We start from the raw sequence: 18,433 nt of genomic DNA, 5'->3' as shown, positions 1-18,433 counted from the left end.
GACCTATAATGGTTTATAAATTTTGACTTGGATGGAGGGTTGTCTCATTGGCACTCATACCACATCTTCTTATATCTATTGTAGTTCACTTCAAAAAGCTTATTTTAATGACTATGCATATAAACATTACAAGTTAAAGTTTACCTTAAAGTAGACATTTGTAAATTTGCTGAATGGATGAGCATTGATGTCCTCTGGAAGGTTATACTTCATGTCTAATGGTGCCACATGACCATCCATAACAACAATCTGTCTGTCACTATGGATACACTGCCATTCTAAAGGTTGGAGAAAAAAGAAAAGGTGTATATATAACTTTTTATATTTCATTGCACAATTGTTTTTATACAAAGTTGGCCAAAGTTTTTTGGTAGTAAAAAAATCTTCCATGGTATTTCATAGATGATCAAAGCCCATTTTTCTTGGGAATTCATGAACACTCCCCCTCCTTTAAAAATTTTGTAAAATACTTCAAAAAAAGTTCATTTGTCAAGATAACTGAGATTATACTTCAACTCTTTGGTGGAAATGAAGAAACATGGTTACTTAACTTGAAGTCATATTATGTTGAAGACTTACCATCTAGCTTGTTGTAGACAAAGGCCAGCTGACCAGGAATATCCAGGTTTGCTATCAGAGCCATAGCTCTAGCTTTCCTTTCCTAAAAACATAACAAAAATACACTATTTCATCAATGTTTTCCCTTATAAACAATATATATTATGAACCCATCAGTTTTTTTTCATTTTCATTTGAATGTAGTCCAACAAATTTTCCTCAAACCATCCTTCTGCATCAATACTGAAGTTTTCAATCAACATCATACATAGAATTAACTGATATCTTATGCATTAATACTTATTTCAAGGTTATCTAATCAGTTTTAACTTATATAGAATTTAATACCTTTCCTGAACTATATTACAGTATTCTTCTTGTTGCAGATGAATTAGAAATCTTTGTTATGTAAATTTAAATTCAAAGGTCAAAATTGTACATTTCAGAGCATAAATAGGTAATAATATTGTTTACTTCCTACTTTTAAAATTTTAGTTTTGATTTCTTAAAGGATCACAGCTTGAAAAATATTTTTCATTTTAAAGCTGCTGAGATGATTAGATAAAGAGTAAAAATAAACTGAAATCACAATTATCAATAAGAATAACATGTCGGACACAAATTGCATACTTATTGAACAATTATCATAAATTTCATGACAGCTCTTTTAAAATAAATTTATAATTTCATGACAAGATTGGATACACTATGTACTGTATAAATGTATTACAATGAATATAGTTGTGAAAACTGTTATTTTTTGCATAGATTTTAGTGTGAAGAACGAAAACCTAAAACTGATTTTCCATTATGTGTACTAGTATTAAATTTTATGACATTATCTTAGTTCTGATGAATGTCACAATGTATAAAAAAATGTTTATCCTTTGATCCTGTGATCTTCATATCAAATCCAAGGTGTTGATGCAGATCACGTCCCCCATGGGAAGGTTAATGACAGGTAACTACAAACATATTTAACCTTTCATGCCCTGCCCATTTCAGGTATTTAAGATCTAATGATCTTGTATTTTATTTACTGTGTGGGTCAAAAATTCATATAAATTAAGATACTAATCAGAATCCTCAATATTATTTTCTAAATTTCTTGTTATTAATGGGAAAATAGTCAGTTTCAGGGGCAGGCATAAGATATGGTAAAAAATACTCATATTGATATAGTCATTTCACTTTCAAAATAGTTTTCAGTGGTAATATTAAGGTATTCAGATAGAAATATGATATATATTAATTCTTTCTCTTTTCCTTCTACATATAGTATTTAACCAGTTTTGAATGTTTCCATTTTTAATAAATCTAGGAGTTATGAGCAAGTTACTTAGTATTATAACAGCCATTTATTACCATTGTTGTCCTGGGAAATTATATTGACATACACATATTCTTAAAAAAACAAACAAAAGTAAAATTAAATATTAAATCATTTTCTTTCCTACCTTACAGGTTTAGTTAATTAAGTGATATTGATGGTTAAACAAATGTTCAGAAGTATATGCTTAAGTCTTGTGAAAGGTCCTAATAGGAAACTTTTGTACAGAATTGATTCAAATGGGGAACTGTATTTCAACAGTAGGTTATTGATTTTTGTTCCAAATGGGGAGATTTTTTTCAGAAATGCTCCATATGGAAAGCTAAATATCAGAATAGTACCAGATTGGAAGCTACAAATCATGATTGTAAATTCCAAATTTAAATTGGATTTTTTTTCGTAAAAATTTAATGGTTAAAATGGTGAGATTTCAAAACCTGATACAATAATACATGAAAGAATAATTTTTGGATAAAAATAAATCAATGTTGTTCTCTTAAATAGATTAATTACTAAACAAGTATACATACATAAACAAGGGACCAAATATGTTACTTCCTGGTATAATAATGTTGGTAACTGTATACAAAATATTTTATGGCTTCAAAAAAGTAACATAATCCCAAATTGAAACTTATACTTAACTATCCAGGAAGAAGAAAAAAATGTCAATTCCGAGATTAAAAAGATGGCATAATGAAAGCTTGAAAAAAACAAATATTGACCTTAATTAGAACTTTTGACCTTATCTAGCAGAATAAATTTATGTTACTGTATCCTAAAATATCAAATCATTAAAAAATAGAAAATCCATGAATGATATTTTGGTTGGCCACACATGACAGATAAATGTATATTAAACAAGTATATCTGTTAAAATGATTGACAGATTGGTCATTACTTGTTGTAATTAATGTCTTTATATATGTCCGACTGACAGACTTATTTCAATATATCTATTGTAGTTATATAAAGCTACCTCCATGTATCACAATATCACTTTTTTGTTATGCTTGTTTTTCTAAGAATATTATTCTGGATCAGTATACTTCATTCAGTTGAGTCAGGGATGGGTAGGTGTGAAAAAGTATTAAAGTACTAAACTCCAAGGCATATTCAAAAAGGAAAAGTCCATAAAAACTGACACAATCAAATAACAGACTCTATCAACCAACAAAATAAATGGAAAACAACTGTCATATTCCTGACTTGGTACAGACATTTTAAGAAGTTAAAGAAAAGAGAGATGACTCAATATTTGGGGACATTTGTTGTGCGATATTTTAAGGGAACCTTTAAAATTCTAAATGCAAAAAATTTCAACATGATTCTTTTCTTTTTTTTCATTACACAGTAAACACAATTATTGTAGCTCAAATAATATAAACAATTCTGGTAGATCTCAATAAAATACTGGAGCATTCCTTAAAGTGTTGTTGTTACTGGACCTTCTACAATTCTGGTAGTAGTTGAATCAATAGATAATAATGTAAAACAAGAACTAAATACAATACATACAATTACTATTATTTTTCTTCACAAAATATAAGTGCTTTAATACATCAATATTATATTCTGACATCTCTAAATCAAGAAAAACAAATAACTAAGCAAAGAATAAACCACAGGGTCAATTGATTTTCACAGTATTCTATAAAAATGAGAAGTTTTACAATTTCAGTAAAAGTCTTTTCACATAACTTGTGTATAAAATGAAGGCAATAGGGCTTTGGTGACAAGGGGGTTTCAATTCTAGTGAGGGCTTTGGTAACAAAGGGGTTTCAATTCTAGTGAGGGCTTTGGTGACAAGGGGGTTTCAACTCTAGTGAGGACTTTAGTGACAAGGGGGTTTTATATCTAGTAAGGGCTTTGATGACAATGGGTTTCAATTCTAGTAAGGGCTTTGGTGACAAGGGGGTTTCAACTCTAGTGAGGGCTTTGGTGGCAAGGGGGTTTCAATTCTATTGAGGGCTTTGGTGACAAGGGGGTTTCAATTCTAGTAAGGGCTTTGATGACAAGGGGGTTTCAATTCCAGTTAACATAGTCTTTCATGGTAGCTGGGATAAGATAAAATAGTCCTTCTGGGTAGCTGGAATATGATAAGATAGTCCTTCATGGAAGCTGTGATATGATAATATGACTAACTGGACTTCCCTTATCCGCTGATATGACCCTTGCTGTAGATGCATCAAATTGGTCATGCTGAATGCATTAATACATACAACCAAATCTAATAGTGGATGGGTAATCCAATATTCATTTTGGGAGGATGCCATTGCTTCTTCACATATAAGAACCTGAACAACAGAATTAGAAGGGTCCATGGGTGACTTTTCATAAGAAAATAATTTCAATCCTTGTTATATACATGAAATATTTGTCATTTATCCACCAAAAATAAATTAATAAATCATATTTTTTCATTTAGATGAAGGGACAGATGAGGGAATGCACATCAAATAGGAAAACTAAACTGAAAAAATAATCGTCTGAATATTGGACTGATTTACTGAATATGTTTTACAACAATCCATTAGCTGACCATAAACCTTTAAATAATAGCTGACAGAAAATTAATATTAATTATATTTGTATATTGTTGTATATCATATATGACTCACAAAAAAGATGGAATACAGAAAATTTCTCCTTAAGGGATTACTAAAATAAATGGCAAGAAATGCTATTAAATACCAATAATAAATTACATTGTATATACGATTTCTTTCAGAAACTGAAAATACAATGTACTTCAAACATGATTTGATTTGGCTTTTGTAATACCTCAGAATACTTGTATGTAATTTGTACTTGAACCAAGGCTGCTACTCCATTAGGTAAAGTTGACCTTTGACAATTTGGATGATTTTGGTTTTTATGCTATAAGTTTTATATTTATTGGATGTACAAACTTATTGAAACTGCAGTGTATTTGATGCAGGTTTTTCCAGAAAAACATAAAAAATGAGTCCATGGAATTCAGCATCATATTAATTTTAACAAGTTGACATAAAAAAGATTAGCATAATATATATAACTTACTCTGAAGACTGAATACTTTAATTGAGGGAAAGATCGGCAAACTTATTGGTTATCAGTCGGAAGATCTTATATAAAAAATCAATTGTATTCAGTACCAACTATTGAATTGATATTTATCTGGAAGTACCCTCTTGAACATTCATTAGTGCACTACATATCCCTGATAGGCAAAAAAAGATTCTAATTAAACACACTTAATTTTGTACTAGGAAGATGCTGACATCATTTAGGATCATGCAGGCCCTCAAGATATTATTTTGTTATGTGGACCTACTTCTCCCTTTACACGTGAAATCGTCATAAATCACCAGTTAAACAGTATTAAAAAGATAATGAACTGTATACCTTTTCTTCTCTTTCTCTTCTGATCTCTTGTTCTTTTCTTTCTTTTTCTTCCCTTTCTCTTTCTAATTTTTCTCTAAGGTCCTGTAAAAAGTAAAATTTAATTTCTGCTGCACATGAAGAGGCCTCACTAGATGCGTAATCTGGATCCATCTCAACTGAATCAATCGTTGACAAAATCATCTTTTGTATACTAATTTATTTTAATGTCATCTATAGTATCCGTATCTATTACCATATAACCACAAATTGAGTAAAATAATCCGTTCCTGGTTCTCGATTTTGTAGTTAAAAAATCTTCAACTAAAAATTGTCTAAAGAAGTCCAAAACTCCTTATGTAAAAATGACCATGTTAAAGGGTCATCCATCATAAATGTTGGAATTTTCATCAATCATAACACCTTGGAGAAAAACACATAAGCATCCCAGACAAAACAAAATCAAATTAATGAAGCAGAACAATTTATCTATCAAAGAGTACATATGTAATGATTGACAACCAATTATATCATAACTATTTACATATTATTAATTATGATTGATTAATTATTTTTATCAATGAAAGACCAATAATTTTCATTCTTATGTTTAATTTGTTGAAATGTTTATTTAGACAGAAATATTGACAATTTGTGGGCAATAGCAGCAATGTTGATAGGTTAGGCTAGGGTGTATGAAGATATAGTGGTATGATAAATTGTTTCATATCATTCTATTAACAAGTCTTTACCCTCTGGTCAACAATGGGTGGAAAGACATCTTCATTTTTAGTGACAAATTTAACAAGACATTGTGGAGTATGATTTACAACACTTCTGTCAAAGGTCCCATGATTTCACAATTAAATAGCTGTAAAAATATCAATAAAGTTGATTAGCTAATTTATTTCTTCTTCACAAAAAGATGAACATAATTGTGAAATTTCAGAGAAATTAAAATATACCTGGTTTGAAAAATGTTATTTCAAAAGAATATTGCTTTATTCGAATTATAAATTGTTACATGTTTAATTCAGCTTATTTTTCATACCCATGCTTTCACTAAAACTAGGTTATATTATTAGTTAGTTGGAGGGGTTTAATGTCCTACATAACAACTTGATGCTCTATTACGTTGTTCGATAGACAATATAACTTTAAATGTTGTAATTTTTCACTTTTACTATAAAGACTAATGAAAACACTGACATTAACCCTGCTATAAGGAGTGTGACTCTCAATGAGCAAATCTTTTCTACGTATTGCAAAACACAGAGTAATCTGTGCAATATTAATCATTAAAAATGTAAATAAGCCTAATTTCTATGCTGTTATGTCATAAATAATGTTTGCCTTATACAAATTGAAAACTATTACTGTTTAATACAACATAAAGGTGAATCTCTCCATCTCAAAGTTGACCAGACTGACAAAAATAGTTGAGATAACAAGAATTTTAAGCTATCAGGAGTAAATATATCAATTGGGAGAGACTTCTTGCTTTGAAATGAAAGAAATTTTGAAGTTACAATAGACAACATTTGTCATTTCGGGGCCTTTTATAGTTTTCTATGTGGTATGGGTTTTGCTCGTTGTTTAAAGCCATATGGTGACCTATAGTACCTATAGTTGTTAACTTCTATGTCATTTGGTCTCTTGCGGAGAGTTGTTTCATTGGCAATCATACCACATCTTCTTATTTTTTATGTAAAAGGGAAAAATTGTTTTCATCTTAGGGTCCAAACTGCTACAATATGAAAGTTCAACATAATCTCATGGACATTTTCAGCTAAAATTTAATAGTCTGGGCAACTGGGTCATATAATTTTTCCCTGTTGTTTTTTTGTTGAAAAATGAGAATTTCCTAAAAATATGCAACCTTCTTTACCTTGGAAAGGTATGCAAACAACCACAAATTATAGGTTTCTCATCAAATTTTCTAGATATATTAAGGATGTAGAACTTCTTTTGATACTGAGTTTATTCATAGTGTTACATTTTTTGTTGCCTCATGTAACCATATTTTTGTTCATTTTAAATTAAAATATATTTTAATCATAACCATGTCAAACAAGACATTGATATGTAGTATTACCAATTTAATTTCAATTATAAAAATATATTGATTTACACAATTTTGACACCTGTGATTTCTTATAACATTGCATAATAGTATTTAACAAGCTTAATGATCTATGACTGTATATTCAAAGACTAATTGTCAAAATTATCTGTCTATTTCATATAAGCTTGCTTTTATGTACATTTTCATGTAAGTTGTCTCTATACAGTGCAGTGTTATTTACAAACGAAGATTCACATGAAAAGTGGAGCTAATCCTTACACCAATTATATTAACGGATAAATAAGAAAATAGAAATATGTCTCGTCTATTTGTTATTTTGATAATGCAAATGTTGAAATTAAAATAACAATACTTTAACATGTAAGTTATGCAAATATTCAAAGTCAATGAACCATGACTAAAGGTACAGGGCTAAACAATCTCCATGGAAATGAGATGTGCCAATGCTAATACAACTGCATACCAAATACCATTAACTTTTCATAAGTCGTTCCCTTTATATAAACCTAAACACAAACATTAACTTGTAAACTAAGCAAAAGTTTCAAAGTCAATAGACCATGACTGAAGGGGGGAACCAAATAATCTCCATGGAAATGAGATATGCCAATGTTTATACAACTGTATACCAAATACCATTGACCTACCACTAGTGGTTCCCCATAAACTGACATAATCACAAACTAATATATGAAAACTAAGCAAAAGTTTCAAAGTCAATAGACAATGACTGAAGGGGTGGGGCCAAATAATCTCCATGGAAATGAGATATGCCAATGTTTATACAACTGTATACCAAATACCATTGACCTACCACTAGTGGTTCCCCATAAACTGACATAATCACAAACTAATATATGAAAACTAAGCAAAAGTTTCAAAGTCAATAGACAATGACTGAAGGGGTGGGGCCAAATAATCTCCATGGAAATGAGATATGCCAATGCATATACAACTGCATATTGACCTACCACTAGTGATTCCCCATAAACTGACCTAATCACAAACTAATACATGTAAACTAAGCAAAGTTTTAAAGTCAATAAACCATGACTGAGGGGGCAGGCCCAAATAATCTCCATGGTAATGAGATGTGCCAATGCTAATACAACCGCATACCAAATATTATTGACCTACCACTAGTGGTTCACCATAAACTAGACCTAATCACAAACTAATACATTGTTGCCGCCGCCGCCAACACCCGAAACAGCATACCTATGTCTTGCTTTTTGACTCCATCAAGGCGAGACAAAAATGAACCCACAAGGAAGTCCATGGAAAGTGTTACCTCATATACAATGAATCCACAACAAAGTCCAAGTAAAGTGGTACCCATATATAATAATGAATCCACAATGGAGTCTCTGAAAAGTGGTACCCCATATATAATAATGAATCCATTAGGAAGTCTGAAAATTGGTACCTCATATATAATGAATCCACAACAAAGTTCAATAAAAGTGGTACCCCATTTATAATAAAGAATCCACATGGAAATCCTTAAAAAGTGGTACCCCATAATATTATAATGAAACCACAGTATCTTAGCTTGCATTTAAGATATATGTACATGAGTGTTGCTCAATGATATATATAAATACAGAACTTAACTAACCTTTCCGTATCGCCTACGTTGTCTGTACATACGGTACTGTGCCTGGATTCTGACAATTCCATGTTTTACAGCAAGGAATCTCCTTCTGTAAACATCAAACAAAAAAAACGTATATAATTTATTGATATCTTTGTCATAGAGGTCAGTTCTTTTGTTATAAGCCAAGTTGATATTATCCTCTAGTTATATGACCGAGTTTTATGCTATTATGGATGTCTTTTTTATACACATTTTATTATGATCCTTTCAACTTTGTAAGCCTTTTTGTGTTTCAGTTTTGTGTCAAAATAAATCAAACATAATGATTTGCTTCTATTACTTGCTATATACAGCATCTTGTCATTTTCAATGTTGTCCAATTTAAATACCTTGTTATTATAAGTCCCAGTAGAAATGTCACACTCAACTTTTACTATATCATCTCTTTTCAAGCAGTGAATGAAATATCACATTATAATCTCATTTTTCTCACAGCAAAATAAGCTGCTAGTTCATACATTGTTATGCTTTTCATTTATTAAAAAAAGAGGGAAAATCAGATCCTTTTCTCTATAAAAAGAAAATCAAATTCCTATAAACAATGAAATCATAAGAAACTGTAGATTCTAATCATTTCCATTCAACACCAATGAACCATTTGTCAAGGGCTATTTGGTTATCTGTGTTTATCAAAATTCTAAATTCTTAATGCTTAAAATTTCTTTTAAGACATAAATTAGCACCCAATATAATATATTATCTATTGATTTAGACAATGCATGGCTAATGATATACTTCTGTCATCTTGACCTGAATGTTTATTACTAAATTTCACCCTTTCTTGGTCCTCAAAAAAATAATTTGAGTAACTTAAACATCCAATTTAGAGACCTTTACAACAATGTTCAAATTTCCTCTTTTAACAAATTAATAGTGACTTTTAAATGTTCAATAAGGTAATAAAAGCTATACTAAAAGTAATTATCAAGTTGTAAAGTAAATACAATTACTAACATTTTACAGGCATAATAATAATAATTTACTCAATCACATTCTTGATCAAATAGGGACAGTACAGGTAATTTCAACATAATTTATTTGATTCAATCTCCCATAAGGTTGGTGCTCCATGGAAAAACTACTGTATCTTTTCATGTTTTGTATTTTCTTGAATTCTCACTTGAGTGTCACAGAAAAAGGTCGACCCAAACCACTGAAAAAGCTATTTTTTCTGCAGTCCCATATTTCCAAGTCCAAATTATATTTCTTTCATTAACTAAATCCTGCAGAAAACATCTTAAGTCTTGTTGCAGAATATACATTGTAAAATGATAAAGCACAAACACATCTCGGAAACTATAAAACACCATTCAAAGCCTTAAACCGAAAAAAGGTATCTAACTTGTCTTTAGATGGGATCCACATAGGATTACTAGGATTACTATCTGAGTGATCTAGATAGTTCCACCTTTACAGATCACTTCAGACAAATAAAAAATGACATGGTGCACACAATTATTGACATGAGATAAAACTTTTATCATTTCCACATCAAAGATAAGTGATCTACCCAGGGTACTTTGTTTTCCTCTATTAATACAACTTTTACAGTGAAAAAGTATAAATGTATGAAAAGTGGTTATTAACCCCTATCAAAGAAACCAACAAACAAGTACTGTTTTTGTCCCTTTATTCTAGCCATTTAAAGTGATACATTTGCTTTCATATTTTAACGAAATTTTGTTTATGTGTAGTTTATCGTGGTAACAAAATGTTTTAATATTCTGAATAAATAGAATGTTTATATCTGATTCTGTATACCTTTAATTATAATGTGTAAATATAGTTTATATTGGCAACTAAATGTTTTTATAGTCTGCATAAATAGAATTTTTATATCTGATTCTGTATACCTATCCTGAGGGTACCAGTAAAATATATCTCTATTGATCAGACAAGCTCATCTCCTCACAGCTATTGTTTTGTATATTATCAATTTTTCAAACTTTTTTTGAATGGTACAACAGGTGTTATTTGTAACTTCAGGAAAAAGACAAAAATATCTGTCAATAAAAAAATTGTACTTCCTCCTACGAGGAACTGTCTCCTTTTTTAAATCTAAAGGCCTGTTTTCACTATTAAAGTTTTCTAATACAAGTTTTCTTGTTCGTAGCTTTTGGTGGATTTTTTTAATAGTGACAACCGTCAAAGAAAACTTTGATCAAAAACTTTGAAGGACTTGGATGAATAGAATCTCAACCTATTTTTCTTGAAACTTGGATGGACTTGGACGGGAATTATCCAATCACAATGCAGTTTTTTCTATGACCAAGATTGATTTTAACTTTGACAGTGACAACCGATGACTTTGACTAAGTTTACCTGGTCAAAGTTTTCTTTGACCAAGTTTTTGATGAAAAACTTTGATAGGGACAACAGATGATGACTTGGACCAAGTTTACCTGGTCAAAGAAAACTTAAACCAAGTTAACTTTGAAAATGACAACCAGGCTTAACATTTACACAAAAACAATAATTGGATAATTGTTATATTGTACTTTATAAGAAGCCTAAAGCCCGGCTGTCACTATCAATATACAATATTTTCAATTTTAATCATAAGCATTTTACAAATAGAAACATGGAACATAAAATGGTCTCAAATGAAGTTTCTGTGACTTAGTATTGTGTTTATAGTAATTCTTCTTTCCTAGAAAAGGAATTAATCAGTATGTTGTAATTCAGATATTACGAACTCACTGCACCTTGAAAATTAGGTCAAAGGAAACAACACTTCAGAATATAACACATCTATCTGCCAAATCGTGGATTGTCTAGCTCATCTAACTTTATAATTGAATAAGTCACTGCTAATGGAAAAAAAAACGGTGACTCCCCATTAAGAGTCAAAGACAACAATAAAATATCTTCATCCTGTTGACAAAAAAAGCCTCAACCTAACAATGTACTTTTTACTTAAATAAAGTTGTAAGTCTTTAAATTTCTCTAAAATAAAAACCACACAATTACATAGTGTGGCCTCAGGCTATGTTTAATAACTTTAACATGCAACACGTCAATTAATTTTTGCATGACAAACTTTTGTTTTGTACCAAATACCCTACTTGCAGAATGAACTTGTGGGGAAATATAAAAATCAATAAGTAACAATTCAAAAACACAGCCTCCAATCATAACATAGCAAACAATAACTATGAGTAATACAGATCTGCCATAGATATAAAGTAAATGTTTCACTATTTTTGTATTTTGTTTCTGGTAGACAGTGAGTGCCCTTCTTTTTATCATATCAAATAAGAATATTTTGTTTTTCCACCAGAACCATACAACAATGAATTTATTCTAGTAATGGTGACCTACTTCCTTGACAGTACTTCGTTATGAAGCTACTTTACAGTAGATGTTAAATTATGGAATAAATATTTACAATTTGTAATTTCAAAGTATCATAATAAAAAATCAAAAACTGAATAAATATTTATCTGGATTTCAAAATTTGATATTGAATGATCAAGTATAATTTTTAAAGATATTAGTATGAAATTAGAATGGCCAAAAGTTATTCCTCTTAGTGAATGTAAGTCTAGAAGTGACATGTTCACCAAAAGGTTGGAAATTTTATCACTACAAATATGCTCTGTTGGACAAGAAATTTCATGGATTTAATCAAGACTATTAAACAAATGTTGTTTGAGAGCACAAATGATGAATCGTTGTTGAAAGATAAAAAAAGGCATAAACGCTTTGGCAAATACCATGACAGAGCGGATAAAATAATAATGTGTCTGAGGACACAAATGCCCTGTTCAAGCTTGCTATAGGATGGACTGAATGAATGAAGGAAGGAAAGATGGAAGGACGGAAGGATGAAAAGACAGAAGGACGAAAGGATGGACGATCAAGGGTAACACTAAATGCCTCTTTCGCCTTGCGGCAGGGCATAAAAAATATGAATAAGAGCCAATCATTGATAAGAAAAGTATATTTTTAACTACCCACCTTGCTATCCATCCTTGTAATGCCACTTGAATTTTCCTGGTAGATTCTACAGTTCTAAGGAATGATTTTCTGGCTAAATAACCCCGTATGGATTTCTGTAGTATTAACACTGAATCTATTTTGATCTTTCCACACACTTCATCTAATCTCTGTTCAAATGACTCCTTCATGAAAACCTACAAAAATCAAATAGTCTTCTTACTTTCTACTGTACTTTTTTCAAAGGCTCAATGTCAGATTTAGAAGGGCTTTGTCCCCATGAAGAAGAAGCAAGTATGGCTAATCTAATGTGAAAATAAAACAATACAAATCCACTGTAAATGTTATCCCCTTTTTTCAAAATCCTGGAAATGCCTTATACTGTATTGCCCAAAACACAGTGTATTAGGTATTTTTGTTTTCAGACTTGTTGGCAAAACAGCATGAACCCATTAATACTTTAAATAACACAAGAATGTATTTAAAGGAAATAATTCAAATATAAAGTAATAAAAATACAGTAAAATCTTGTATAGCAATGAGGGATGAAGCAAATCATTATGCAGAAAATTTTGATGCTACATGGGTTGTAATGTGGTTATGTTTTGCAGTAAAAGTAAAATATGGAGAGTATTATGGGCATGCTGAAAAATTTGTTTTAAATTTTGATAATTTTCAAAATTTGCAAATTAAACAATAAAATGAAGGTGTGTTCATTTGGTGTAGTGCCCCATATACTGTGCTAAATTTTCATAAATATATTAAAAGGGAGACAACACTGGCTTACCTTTGTAGCTCCTAATCTATACTGATCAATAAACTGGGTTCCTTGTGTTTTTAGTATTGTAGAACACACATCATTTGGTAACAGATGGGTGCTTATTTTTTGTCCTTGTAACAGGAATCGATACCTATTTAAAATGAGGAAAATATTTTATTAAATAAAGCAAAATTAAAGCATCACATCATTACCTTTGTATCAAAGCTACCTTTGATCAACACATGCATTAAAGGTTTGGAGTATTCTTTAATAATTCAGTATCAAATTTATTCAGAATACATCCACCCTTTCCTATGTTAATATAATTGTTCCTAAGACATATATCCACCTTTTTCCTATGTTAAAATAATCGTTCCTAAGACATATATCCACCCTTTCCTATGTTAATATAATTGTTCCTAAGACATATATCCACCCTTAATCGTTCCTAAGACATATATCCACCCTTTCCTATGTTAAAATAATCGTTCCTAAGACATATATCCACCCTTTCCTATGTTAATATACTCGTTCCTAAGACATATATCCACCCTTTCCTATGTTAAAATAATCGTTCCTAAGACATATATCCACCCTTTCCTATGTTAATATACTCGTTCCTAAGACATATATCCACCCTTTCCTATGTTAAAATAATCGTTCCTAAGACATATATCCACCCTTTCCTATGTTAATATAATTGTTCCTAAGACATATATCCACCCTTTCCTATGTTAATATACTCGTTCCTAAGACATATATCCACCCTTTCCTATGTTAATATAATTGTTCCTAAGACATATATCCACCCTTTCCTATGTTAATATAATTGTTCCTAAGACATATATCCACCCTTTCCTATGTTAATATAATAGTTCCTAAGACATATATCCACCCTTTCATATGTTAATATAATTGTTCCTAAGACATATATCCACCCTTTCTTATGTTAATATAATCGTTCCTAAGACATATATCCACCCTTTCCTATGTTAATATAATTGTTCCTAAGACATATATCCACCCTTTCTTATGTTAATATAATCGTTCCTAAGACATATATCCACCCTTTCCTATGTTAATATAATTGTTCCTAAGACATATATCCACCCTTTCCTATGTTAATATAATTGTTCCTAAGACATATATCCACCCTTTCCTATGTTAATATAATAGTTCCTAAGACATAAAAAAACAACAAAATAAAAACAAATGGGATGGTGATTTGATTTGCACCTTTTATTCGTCTGTTGAACCACACCCTTTACTGTGTTAATAAACTGCTTTATCATTTTATAAGCCTTATAATTTCCACTTATATTATTGAGTATAACATAATTTGACAATCTTGGTCATAAACAGACATAGATCATAATGTTAGTTTTGTACCTTGCAACTCAATGTAACTAACTTTTATTTCAAGTCAAATTAGATTTCGTTTTCTTTCTCTAGTTTAGTACATATACATCTTATGTGTTTAAAACTCAAAGAATAAAACTTTTCTATTGTAATTCATTAAACTAAGTTTCTACTGATTTAACAAATTTATCCGGTATAAATTTCTGATTTTTCAGTCATATACCTTTCAATGAATGCTGGGAACTTCACTCTGACTGGATATCCCATCTTTCTTATTTTGATTGTCTCTAACATCCCAGTGTACCTCAGCTGATCCAGAACTACAGATGATTCAAAATACATTGGAGCTTTGTGGTTGTTTGGCTTCAAACATCTCACAAAGAATGGATTACATCTGAAAGTAAGTGAAACATAATTCTTCAGTAACAAATACATTAGATTTATGAACTGAATAATCAAGTTCTGTTGTATTTAATATTTTTATATGCTGACACTATACTCTAGATGTTTATTCAAATCAATATTTTCCATATCAAAGAAATATGGCCATGAAATAATCATAAATGCACATAATCATTTATAATCAGACAATTTTTCCTCCTTGCTGAGTATTAATATTGTAATTTAAAAAAAAAATTGTGCATTCAATTTTGCAATTGGTGAACAATGGAAAAATAAATGAGATTAAACATTAGAATTTCATAAAATTTTACACACAAAAAATGATATCAAAACTTATAAAATACTAGTTTTTAAATTTGCCAAACCTATCCTGTCAAATATTAGCAATAACAAAAACATAACAAATGGAATTTACATTTAAAGAGATGTTTCCAGTGAGCAATAAAATATATGTTGTATCTTACTTAGACATGCTGTCAATTAAGGAGAGTAAAGATTCAGTAAAGCCTGCTGCTACTGTAGGAGTCCTTGGCTTTACTGTGATGTAACGTCCTGTTGTTTTACTCAACGTCTTTGTGATAAATCTGTCTCTCATTTCTTTAAACATTTGTGCTATGGTCTAAAAGAAAATCATTGTTCTAACGTGAAAAAAAGGCAATACATTTTTTTTTTCTAACCAAGACCAACAAGCCTCATGATTCAGTTTGCACATCACATCTTGCTAATCACAGATCCCCACACCCCTTCTCCATTTTTACCCCTTTGTTTGAAATTATGTTGTAATGTTGGTCTAAAAAACAATCAGTTAATGTAAAATACCTAACCAGTTATTATAGAAAAAAAACCCAATCAGTTATAATAGAAAAAAATTATCAACAGCTATCAAATAACTAAATATTTCACAAGATTTAAATGAAGACTAAGGGAAATAACTCTATATCAAAAATAAATACTTTTTCCAAAAATAGCAGTTAGCTGTGAATGACTAGAACATGTTTTGCAGGTATTATCAAGCTAGTGTATTTATCATGGTCGGTTTATATTGCATATCTTATTTGTCATACCAATTTCCTTTATAGATTCTATAATCCATACATACCCTGTTTTTACTTTCACACAGTAACTCTATCACATCACTCCTAAGAGTATCTTTGTTTTTGTCTAAAAATTGCTGAACCTGAAAGCATTAATATTAGTACTACTGAAATATAATTTAAACAAAACAAAACAGAAGTTTTATTTACAATTCTATTGCAAATCAAATTTTGTATTTAAAAAATAAATTGCCCTCATTTCTCTAAAAACAAAAATCATCCAAAGGCATAAAGTTAACTCACTAATATGTCTAGCCAGTTGCAATATTGGAATTATTTTTGAAGGGCAATGATATCTGAAACTGAGGTCAACTCACTGGTCAAATGAAAATACTCTTGGCAAACAATTCACTTACACAATATAATTGAACTTTCATGCATATATAGTTTCTAATGACAGACCTCATCCTGAAAACACGGGCTTTAGTTACAACCCTTTTGGTTTTTTGTGTCGTTGGGTTGATGTATCATTGACATAAACCCCACAATACATTTATTCATATAAACCAGACCACTTGAGCCTGAAATTGGGATCAAGGCAAGAAAACAATAACTGCCTAAGATATTGAGGTAATTCACCACAGGAAAGGTAACACTTATGTCTAACCTACTATAACTTTCGTCACAGGCAAGAATAAAATTAAAACTGAAAATGTATTCCATTCTCCATTTTCCCTTGTCACTTGTGTATGATAGGAATGGCCATGTTTTGCCATGGGGTGAATTAAAACTGATAAACTAGAGGCTCTCAAGAGCCTGTGTCGCTCACCTGATTCTACTTTGGTTTTGGAAATCATGTAAAAATAGATTAAAATCATAACAGATAGCCTAATAATGAGTGAGGTCAAATTTGGTTTAATATTGGTCCTGTAATTTAATAAAAAATCCTGGTGGCCATCTTGAACAGTAAATCGGCAACAAAGTAGCAACACTTCATCTGCACCTCTAGAAGAAGCATTTGTATGTATTCTTAGGGTCTTATGTAAAAGGAAGTCCCCCCATTGGCGGCCATCATGGATGAAGGATCAGCTTCAAAGTAACAAAACTTAGTTAGCACCTCATAAGGAACATTCATGCCATGTTTGGTTTCAATCCATTCAGTATGTGGTTCTCTAAAAGAAGACATTTGTATGTATTGTCCATAGGGTCCTTTGTTAAACATTGTCCCCATCTGGCGGCCATCGTGGATGAAGGATCAGCTTCAAAGTAACAACACTTGGTCAGCACCTCAAAAGGAACATGTATGTCATGTTTGGTTTCATTCCATTCAATGGTTCTCTAAAAGAAAACATTTGTATGTATTTCTCATAGGGTCCTATGTTAAACAAGTCCTCCGCTGGCAGCCATCTTAGATTATGGATCTGCTTCATAGTAACAACACATGGTCAGCACCTCATAAGGAACATTCATGCCATGTTTGGTTTCATTCCGTTCAGTGGTTCTCTAAAAGAAGACATTTGTATGTATTTCCCATAGGGTCCTATGTTAAACTAAGTCCCCCGCTGGCGGCCATCTTGGATTATGGATCGGCTTCATAGTAACAACACTTGGTCAGCACCTCATAGGAACATTCATGCCATGTTTGGTTTCATTCCATTCAGTGGTTCTCTAAAAGAAGACGTTTGTATGTATTTCCCATAGGGTCCCATGTTAAACTAAGTCCCCTGCTGGCGGCCATCTTGGATTATGGTTCGGCTTCAAAGTAACAACAATAGGTCAGCACCTCATAAGAAACATTCATGCCATGTTTGGTTTCATTCCATTCAGTGGTTCTCTAAAAGAAGACATTTGTATGTATTTCCCATAGGGTCCAATGTTAAACTAAGTCCCCAGCTGGCGGCCATCTTGGATAATGGATCAGCTTCAAAGTAACAACACTTGGTCA

General features: G+C 31.0%; 1 protein-coding gene across 10 annotated transcripts in view; it reads right to left on the bottom strand.

The window, feature by feature from the left end:
* The window catches only part of LOC127707404 (unconventional myosin-XV-like), a 127,019-nt gene that overhangs the window by 48,002 nt on the left and 60,584 nt on the right, over positions 1 to 18,433 (bottom strand). For all 10 annotated transcript variants that reach the window (XM_052211880.1, XM_052211882.1, XM_052211888.1 and 7 more), the window contains 9 exons: positions 16,554 to 16,631; positions 15,919 to 16,073; positions 15,276 to 15,446; positions 13,721 to 13,844; positions 12,955 to 13,130; positions 8,956 to 9,040; positions 5,276 to 5,356; positions 580 to 661; positions 145 to 278 (listed from right to left, as the gene is read on the bottom strand). In XM_052211880.1, coding sequence (XP_052067840.1) covers positions 145 to 278; positions 580 to 661; positions 5,276 to 5,356; positions 8,956 to 9,040; positions 12,955 to 13,130; positions 13,721 to 13,844; positions 15,276 to 15,446; positions 15,919 to 16,073; positions 16,554 to 16,631 — 1,086 coding nt within the window. The remainder of the gene's footprint in view (positions 1 to 144; positions 279 to 579; positions 662 to 5,275; positions 5,357 to 8,955; positions 9,041 to 12,954; positions 13,131 to 13,720; positions 13,845 to 15,275; positions 15,447 to 15,918; positions 16,074 to 16,553; positions 16,632 to 18,433) is intronic.

The sequence above is a fragment of the Mytilus californianus genome, unplaced genomic scaffold (genome assembly GCF_021869535.1).
Source record: "Mytilus californianus isolate M0D057914Y unplaced genomic scaffold, xbMytCali1.0.p SCAF_7, whole genome shotgun sequence".
In the NCBI taxonomy this organism is placed as follows: Eukaryota; Metazoa; Mollusca; class Bivalvia; order Mytilida; family Mytilidae; genus Mytilus; species Mytilus californianus.
This window is presented reverse-complemented; position numbering and strand designations above follow the sequence as displayed.